Source organism: Strigops habroptila, chromosome 12, assembly GCF_004027225.2.
Source record: "Strigops habroptila isolate Jane chromosome 12, bStrHab1.2.pri, whole genome shotgun sequence".
Lineage (NCBI taxonomy): Eukaryota > Metazoa > Chordata > Aves > Psittaciformes > Psittacidae > Strigops > Strigops habroptila.
Genome location: NC_044288.2, coordinates 26231200 through 26240765, shown reverse-complemented (window position 1 = coordinate 26240765; position 9566 = coordinate 26231200). Strand labels below are relative to the sequence as shown.

The following is a 9566-nucleotide window of genomic DNA, read 5'->3' as shown; positions in this document are numbered from 1 at the left end:
AGTTGTATTATGTGGCCTCTTATAGTAGCTGCATGTCTCACAAACTGAGTATAAAGACAATCTTTTTAAAAATGATCAGACCAATTCAACATTAATTTGAATATCTTTTACTTGGTTTAATTATAGTGAAACCCAGATCTACGGCCTATTGGCCTGTCTTGCAGATTGCTCCTCTTTGGAGCCCCTGTAAATTAGGTTTGTTTTATTTTATTTTTCTTGTTTCAGTGTTAATATCTGTAAACTTTCTTTTTTTCTCAAAAGAAATAGTACAAATAGGAGCTTTCAGAAACTAAAAATAAAAAAAATAAAAATTACAATTTTGAAAAGTTCCTGTTTAATTAAGTAACACTGTGTGGATTTTATTAAAACACTATATGTATCTTTCATGCATTCATCATGTAGGTGTTCACTCTTGAAAAAGGTGTTGATTCACCCTCTTTATTGCTTTTGTTAAGGTGATAACGTGCTAAATGCTACAAACCTTCCTCAGCTGTTAATAGCACTTTTCTGTAGTGAGTGTTTAGTAAGATGGAAATACTGCTTTATTCACTGCTGATACCATCTTTATGATAACCTAGAATTTTTATGAGGGATCCTACTTGCACTGCAAATATGAACATTCTTATAAAAGTAAAATTAAGTGGTTGGATCCTTGTTGAGTAAATATGCATGTTTATTAGCTATGAATAACAGGTTACAAAGCATTAATGATAATTTTTCCTGTTACTGCATACTTCAGGATGGAAAAATACATGTTCCTGTAGCCAAGTCTGTATTCATTTGGGATAAAATACTTACACAGGAAACATTTGACTTAATTAAAGGGATGTGCAGCTGCTGCTTTGAAGTACCTTTTTAGAATTTCTAGATATTTTTTCTAAAAAAGTATTTTTAAGACTTTAAAAAAGTAGTTTCAGTTATCTAAGATAATGGAATGTTGTTGTGCAAACTAGATAATGAATAACTGCCCAAGAGTGTTGAAATAGTTGCTATCCATTCATTTTAGTTGAGGCTATGAGAGAATTCGGTTAGCCAGTGGTCTCTGTCATACAGCAAAAAGAAAAAGGCTTGGTGTGTCATGCTACTTTCTTTAAGCACTTCTTAATTTTGATATAATTATCTGGTCAAGCAATGATGCTCACTGTCATGATGAACAAAAGATAAATATTGTAAGTTCTATTAACTTTTCTACATACATGATTTTGATGTGTATTCAAGTTGAAATTGGCTTCTGAAGTTCCGTGTTAGAATGTATGCAAGGCACACTTTATAAGATGTGTGCAAGGTCCTATGTGTGAAGATTTTTCTCTTTCGAGGTGGCTTGGGTGGTTGTAGACATTGTGTAGAACTGTCGAATGCGAAACTTCCAGAAATTAGAAGTAACTTTTTAGACGATGTCATACATGTATCATAAAACTATGCTTGTAATAGTATAAACCAGTATTTGCTATACAGATATGCCTGGAGTGGTATAAGAAGAGGCTTTTTCAGAAATTATATGGAGACTGGGAATAGCTGCTCTTTATTTGGAGATTAGCCAACTCTTGGGGAAATGGAACATGTAACTTGTACTGTTTGCTGCTTGTTAAAGTGTCACCTGGTGCACACGATGTTACTACTGAATTCCAAAGCTTACTTGGCATTGTTACTTGGCTGTGGAGTACAGCTGTGGCAAGTTGGTATTATGTGACTAGAAAAGATTTTGTACTTAACTGTAACAAATGAGAGTACTTCCAAAGAGCAAGTGAGCTGTGCTGAGTTAGTGAACTGCCTGTACTTGAAATTTCTGCAGCTGCTGCACCATTGCCTCTTAAACAGTACTGAAGGAACTGTGAACAAGTCCAGCTCTTCAGTGTAGCTGCATCATAAAAAGTGCTTCAAGTCATTGGCTCTTTGCCACATGCTGCTGTCACATACCATAGCTGATGGAATAGGTGTCAAACATATCACTTAAAGCATAATGAGTGCAGCTCCTGACAGATCCAAACAGTGCCTAACAAGCTCTTTGAAGTTCCTTTTATTGTACATTGCTGCATGTTGTTTCAGTTACTTTTACATATGTTAGATATTATTTCTTTGTTACTCCTAAACCACTTTTCTCAAGCTCCAGGTCTGCATTTCTTTAACTGACTACTGGTGAGGTTTTTATAGCCATCGAACCTCCAGTGCCAAATCTGTGCCTCATCTCCGTGCCTGTAGTCCTCAACACCACATCCTGTCTTTTCACTTCTCAAGGCGTCAGCCATCATTCCAGGCTTGTATTTCTCAGCTTTCTGTATCAATTATTGCAGTATGAAATGGACTCACTTGGGAACCTTCTTTCTTGCAGTGTTAAGACACTGTCCTAGGTTTTAGATCTGTTCCTGAGATGTGTTTGTCTGCAAGCAGATCAGGGCAAAAGATTCTTCTGTCTCTGCAATATCATATAGGGGATTCATCCTGGTAGAGGAAGTTATCTGTTTCTTCGAGTGGAAGCTTGCTTAGCCCTGAGTCTGAGATGATAATGTATGTGAGGTAGGACCATGGAGAATGATGGATGGATAGATAGACAGACAGACAGCTAGACAGATAGATAATTATTATATAGATACTCTAGTGGAGGCAAATAAAAAAGCTGCATGCTGTAGTGATCATTTTGCTAATCATAAGAGATATATTTACATGTGTTAGAGCTTTTCCAACAGTCTGTTAACTATGATATCATGAATGATGAATTTAAAAACCTGCAAGCCAAATTGTTTTTTCGAGAGCATTCTAGTAGTTCTGAGTGTCCCTCAACCTTTATCATTATGAAAGGTTTGCAAGTCTAGTGACATTTTAAAAATTTTTGAAGGCACCTATTACAGGCAGACTTCAACTGTTCAGCAAAATGAGCGTTTTTGTGAATGTCTCCATGACCCTTTTATTAAGCAAGTAGCTGTGCTCAGTAGCAAAAGAGATTTTAATTGTTTCACAGCAGGTGAGATGATTTAACCTGAAGCTGTGCAATTGTTTTTATTAAAAAGAGCACACACCTTTCCAGTGGACTTTTTAGCCAAATATAATTATGGCAAATGCAATCATTTCCTTTTACAGCAGAATTACAGTTCCTGAAATATTCTACTCAGAGGATGAAAAGATTCTTTTGAGCATAATAATTCAAACCCCAGAGTAAACATGACATGAAGTAAATTGCATTAACAATATACTCAAGAAAAAGGCAAATCTGAATGTGTATTGTTGTAACTTTTTTTCTTCTGATAAATTTCATATTATCAAGCATCTGATGAAGGCTTAATGGTTAGAGTAGGAAGCTCTCCTTCAAATGTCCCTTTGTATAATTATTGCACTGCCTTGCTTACCACTGTTGTCCCTCCATGTACCAGAAGGCATTAATAGCAATTGCTTGCGATACACTTGGGCATTTTCTTTTTGCACACAAAGGCAAAAGAAGGAGTAGCACTGAAGTCTGTTAGCATTTATGGAAACATTAGTCAACAGAGGAAACTTGGATGGTGACATAACTTTTAAATGCAGCCTGCTGGGAAATTATCCAAGCTGGGCAAAACCCAACTTTGCCAGGATTTCAAAAAAGCTCAGAAAAAGCATTGTAAACATGCAGTTCTGGACTGTGTTTGCTTGTGACTGAGTTCAGCTAAAAGCCTTTTTCCTCTTGAAATTAGTTTTTCCCAAACTGAATTTCCCTCTTAGCTTTGTCTGCCCACTTTTACTGTTCTTAATGTCCATGTCAGTATTTGAGGCACTGGGGCGAAGGGTTTTATATGTTGGGGGTTTTTACTGAAACTGAACCGCTCTAAGAGAAAACAGTAAGTGAAAGGTGAGTCATATAAGAGAAAAAGATATGGACAGTAACAACACACTGGAAGATGTCTGCTTAATCATAATATAATCACATCAACCAACTCTCATTCTGCAACCCTTCAGCTAGTTAATGTCACAAGCATAGCATAACTTTCGAGAAGAATACAGAGGTTCTCTTGGTAATTTAGGTAGTCACTGATTTTTTTATCTTTTTATTCCCTTGTGCTTCTGATCAAGTGGCACAACAGAATAACCAGAAGGGATAGATCTTTAGTTTGTATACACAAAAAGAATGAAATTATCAGTTGGTTTTATTCTAAATAGCACCCTTGTTAAATATATCGTAATTTTCGCATCATATCAGTGTATTAAGAGACAGGCATGCTTTTGTACAAACCCATTTCAATATTCATTTATTAGCAAAATATCTTGCTGTAGAGAAATGTCTTCTGAATTTTCACACTTTTTTGTAAGTCCTACAGACATTCACCTGAATATCATACAATCTTAGAATGGTTTGGGCTGGAAAAGACTTTAAAGCTCATCCAGTTCCAACCCCACAGCTTCTCTGGGCAACCTGTGCCAGTGCCTCACCACCCTCACAGGGAAGAACTTCTTCCTCATGTCTAATCTAAATCTATCATCTTTCAGTTTGAAGCCATTCCCTATCCCTGCATGCCCTCTCCAGCTTTCAAATATACCTGCCTATATATCTGAATTTCTCTGCAGACCGATTGTTAGTATTTGTTCCAATGATAGTGCAATGTGTCATTCATCAAAATCCAACTCACAATACATTCTAAATCAGTTTTTCTGACTGCATATTTCAAGTAATTTAGTGCTAATAAAAGCAAAGGTTTGGCATAACTGAGACTGAACAGTTTTCAGACACTGATACCTGCTTTCTCAGTCATGTTGCATTACAGCTTTAAAGGTTAATGTAAAAACCTGACATGTCAAGATGGAATTTGTGAAATTTTAAAACTTTTTTCTTTACTGAGCACTGGCAACAACTTAAGCTTTAGATGTCTCTTTCAAATGTATTGGGTATATACCTGATGACTTTCAAACAATTAAAAAATGATAACAAGAGGTTTTCAATGAAATGGTTATAAGCAAGTAGGAACAGAAAATCCTAAATGCATTTCAAAAATCTGTGGAATCTTACTATATCTAGGATACAATACAGGCGAGGAGGGGAGGGGGAAGCACTTCCAGAAAGGGTGGCCGTAGTTCATGAGTTACCTTCATGAACCCAGCAGAACAATTATCCTCCCAGACCTCAGTTTCAAATCTTTTATCCGGAAAACTGTCACTCCTGCTGTTCCCACCTTGCAATATCAAATTAGTGTAAATTTAAAAAGTGCGGACTATTCATAGGTGCGCAAATATTTGCGGTTTCCAGAGTAACATCAAAACTAAAAAGTTTTCTGTTAAGAAAAGGTGCTAAAAATTACAAGAGTTTTTTTGATGATACTATGAAATTATTAAAAAGTTGTTTGGTTGTTTTTGTGTTATGGTTTGGGTTTTTTGTTTTGTTGGGTTTTTGGTTTTTTGTGTTTTTTTAGTCTAACAGAGAAGTTTCTTTTAACCTGACTTACCTGTGACACCCCCCATCTGTGAGTTGGTTTGCTGAGGTATGTTTCACAGTGTGCAGAGAGACCAAGTAAGAAAGGTACGCTAGAGTACAAAATGCTTATTTAGTCTGCGAGATGCAATAAGAAGCTAGTACTGGCAAAGCTACTAGGCTGAGCATTCATGGGATCACATTTGTGAAAGGGTTGGCCTCCATTGCTCCTTAGAACAGATAAATATCAATGTTTTTGAATTGCTCTTTTCCAGCTCTCTGCTTTTCTTCCTTAGGAGTTCTATACTCTTCCTTGTGGACATTTTTCTTGAGTAACTAAATATTATGTTCTCAGTAGCTGCATTTTTCTGTTTTTTCTGTTTGTTTTTAGTACTTTTATCTTGCATTCCCTTAGATCACATATCATCTCATACCTTAACAAGTTTTCTTAGCAACCATGAGCCAAGGTTGTGTATCTGTGATGCAGCAAACTGGGCCTTCATCTGCAGGTAGCTGAATCCCTGATTGAGGGCTACAAGAACTCTTCATTTATCAAAAAAGAGAGGAAAATTTTTTTATTTAAACATCTTGGGAGCAAGCTTTTCACTGAACTTGGCATATAATTTGCAGTAGTTCTCAACTCCCCTCCTTTCCAGCAAAGTTGTTTTGTTCAAAATAATTCAGCCACTCGGTTGCTTTCTGAAGGAATATGCAAATATGGGAGAAGTAATTTTGTTTACTGGTATCTCATAATTATTTACTTTGTATAGCCGAAAGAAACCAAATGTTGGAAAGAAAAGTCCAGGTTTTCAGCATTGGCCTCTGACTTGGAATGCTCACTTTCAGATCAGTCACAGCACTTTCTAGTCTGTGTTACTGGTTTTGTTCTAAGCAGTAGAATTGTGAGAAACCTCCATTTGGTGCAGGACCATGGTACACTTCCGGATATTGAAGCTTTGCCAAATACATCTCTCTCAACTAGCTCTTTGAGGTTAATTTAAAAAGTGCTGATTAAATAATATATAAATCTGCAGTTTCAAGTTGCTTTTAGTCCAGATTTTGACTGTACTTGGGTTACATGCATAAAAACACAGCTATAGCCGTATTAGAATGCTTGTGTCTAAAGGTATGCAACTAAGCCAGCTGGTAAAAGTATTAAGCGTCAGGACTATTGATCCCCATGGCCATCTGCTGTTAGCACACAAGTGGTAATTGATTGTCTTACATACAAATATCTCTGTGGAAGATGGAGAATCACTGCTGATTTTATTTTACTCCAGATTTTTAATTGTCTGTCATATTTTGAAGGAACTGAGGTGAATTCTCTGCTCTGAAGATCCGACTGGAGAAAACCCCAGTGCCGGACCCTGTTTCAGTTCGTGATCCCGAGAATGAAATTAAGACGCAAACGAGGTCAAGTACCATAATTGGTCAGTTTGTTTATTATGAAAGGACAATTATTATAAAAAAGGGAAATTATTGTAATAAAGGGGATAGCAATAGGACAGATTGGAAAAAGGATGGAAATGAAGCAAGAATTCAGGGAGCAGAGAGAGAAAGATAGTCACCACTGTGGATCCAGAGGTGTCCCGGGGATCTGTTGTTGGAGGTGGTGGGAGTCCTTCAGGGTTGAAGAACCAGCCCCATCTTGCTCTCAACAGAGCAGTCCCAATTTATAGCTTACAATTAACAGAGTGGTTTTAATTTACAACTTCGCATTTCAGCTTATAATTCCCTCCTTTGAGGCTTATAGGATACACATGTATCCTATAAGCCTCATCTCATATGTTCCCATATTTAATTCTGAAACACCATTGTGAACAGCAACATTGAATCATGCCTGCTAGAGTACGAACACAAATAATTACTATTATAATTATTACAAACAAGTTCTTTAACTATGTCCAATTTGGTAGCTTGAGGTAAGTTTGTACCACAACTCCTCAAAACCCATGAGGTATCATCTCTAGCGACTTGGTGCAAGAGTTGCCTGTTCCCAAATTTCAGCCAAATCTGTAGATATTTTGCTGCTCTGATCCATGTATGTGAAGCAACTTGTATTTATAATTGTACAAATGCCTCCTTGGGAAGCTGATAGTAAGTCAAGGGCCAGACAGTTTTTCAGTGTCACCTAGGATAGGCTGGATCCCTCAATCTGTAATGCCTGTATAGCATCTGCAGTTTCGCTTTCAATGTTTTTAATTACTGCAGATATATTTACAATCATTTCTTCTAATTCACTCACTCCCAACAAAGGGAAAAACCATCTAACAAAATGGACAATTGGTAATAGCATTATGAGTTGAGTTCTTTATGAGGTCATACAAAACACACAAAGCAAGTGAAAAATGTGGCACTAGATCAGGTCCCACAAAACAAGTAATTCACCTTAGTTATTTTCAGTGAGCTGTCCAATATATATCCACCCTCCAGCCCTCTGCTCACCATCAAGGGGTGGAGCTAGTTAGTGGTGGGGGCACTGGGGCCTTCCACATTTTTCCTTTCCTTTAGGGCCCATGGGGTTTATTTCGGGCCACTCTAACACCAGCTTTTCCAATTTATCAGTGGGTAATCCATCCATTAAATATTTAGGAACACCCTTTTGCCACCCCAATGTCCACAACTCTTGCCTTTTATTAGGAACATTTCTACCTCCTGGGCAAGTAGCGGGTGTCCGGTGTGTCTCATTAGTCAGGCGAGGAGGGGTTTTTACCTCTGTTCGCCTCAGTCGCTCAGTACCAATTTTACTAGAAATATTGATGGGACTGTACTTTCTCCCATAATTAATCAATTCTTGGGCAACTTCCCCGCACGTCCATACTTTCTTTTCTGTCCTTCGATCAGGTGATAGCAGTCCTTCCAGGGCAGCAACGGCCCTTTCACTTTGGGGTGTTGTTTGTCTCTTTCCCTGCAATTGGATCGCTACAGCTTTCAGGGAGTCGGGAACACCCCCAATAAGGGGAGTCATACGTGCGGGATAGACCGGGATCATCATCGGGGCCTCCTGTTTAAGTTCCCGATCGTACATCATTTGCAGACATGCCGCTTTCTGTACATTTTCTACCAACTGGTCGACTGTCCCTGTGATGGAGAGGGGATCTCCCCTTTCCAAAGGGTTAAGTCCTCCAGCCCAGTAAGTTGCTCTTTGAGTTAACGCGCAGGGTGCGCGGTGGTCACCGGTGGTTAAAAATACTCCTGGCCCCCAATATCCCTCAGCTTCCTTCTCACTTAGTAAAATTTTATCTCCCCCAGACAGCCATACTCTCCAAACAGATTCGGTTTCTGATTCTTTTGGAGTACGACCGAATTCCTTTTTAAGTTTAGCTAATTCCGTAGCAGTAACGGAACCTCTTTGGTGGGAATTTGTGGGAATTCGTCCTCTCCGTCTTCGTAAGTATACGAAGTATACTTACTTTTAAGTATAAAAAGTAATTTTTTTCAAGGGTCGGAGAGAAGTGGCAGGAACATTTAATTTTTCTAACCTTAGTCTCGCCTCTTCCAGGTCATTGTGGGGGTATTCAATTGTTTTCTCGGACCGCGGAGAGGCGCTTTTCTCCGCCAGGAGTTGCTCTTTCAGGGCTAATTGCAAGTAGTTAGCCTGACTTTTCTCTTTGTCTAACTGTTCTTTTAAGTTAACTACCTGCAGGGCTCGGACCAGGTCTTGTAAAGTTTATATGAACCGCGATTGAGCCGTTTGTTCTCCAGCCTCTACTGCAGCAGCCAAGCTGGCGCCCGGTATGGCCGCCGCAATCGATTTACCCTTTCCGGGCCGGAGTTTTGCGTCCTTTTGCAAGGCGCTTACTCGGTCTGTTACACTTTGCAAATTATGCCAATTTTTCTCGGCCCATTCTACCCCTGGCAGAGAGGGGCGAGCCTTATGTTTCTCTAAAAGACCATAAAACGCATCTTTGCCTTGAGGGGCAGCTTCACCGCTATTCATTTCTGAATGGGACAGTCGTCTCAGGAAAGCAGCACGTTTTGTTTCAACAAAACCCAGCCCTTAAGTCCCTGAGAGACACGCACGTAATACAAAGCAACAGGTTGGAGTAGTCGTCTCAGGGAGGCAGGAGGTCTGTTTCACAAAATCCACCCTTACGTCCCTGGCAGGTACACGCGTAATACCTCACACTTTACGTGACATTGCGGTACTTTTCACTGCAAGGGATCCTGTCCGTGACGCCAATTTAATGTCGGGGTC

The 9566-nt window shown here is 38.9% G+C and overlaps 1 protein-coding gene across 1 annotated transcript; it reads right to left on the bottom strand.

The window, feature by feature from the left end:
* Nucleotides 1-7832: 7832 nt before the first annotated feature.
* Nucleotides 7833-9308, bottom strand: LOC115615497. Its single transcript, XM_030503643.1, is given in 3 exon segments — nt 7833-8710; nt 8713-8800; nt 8802-9308. Coding segments are annotated over 3 exon segments (1473 nt in total).
* Nucleotides 9309-9566: the final 258 nt, after the last annotated feature.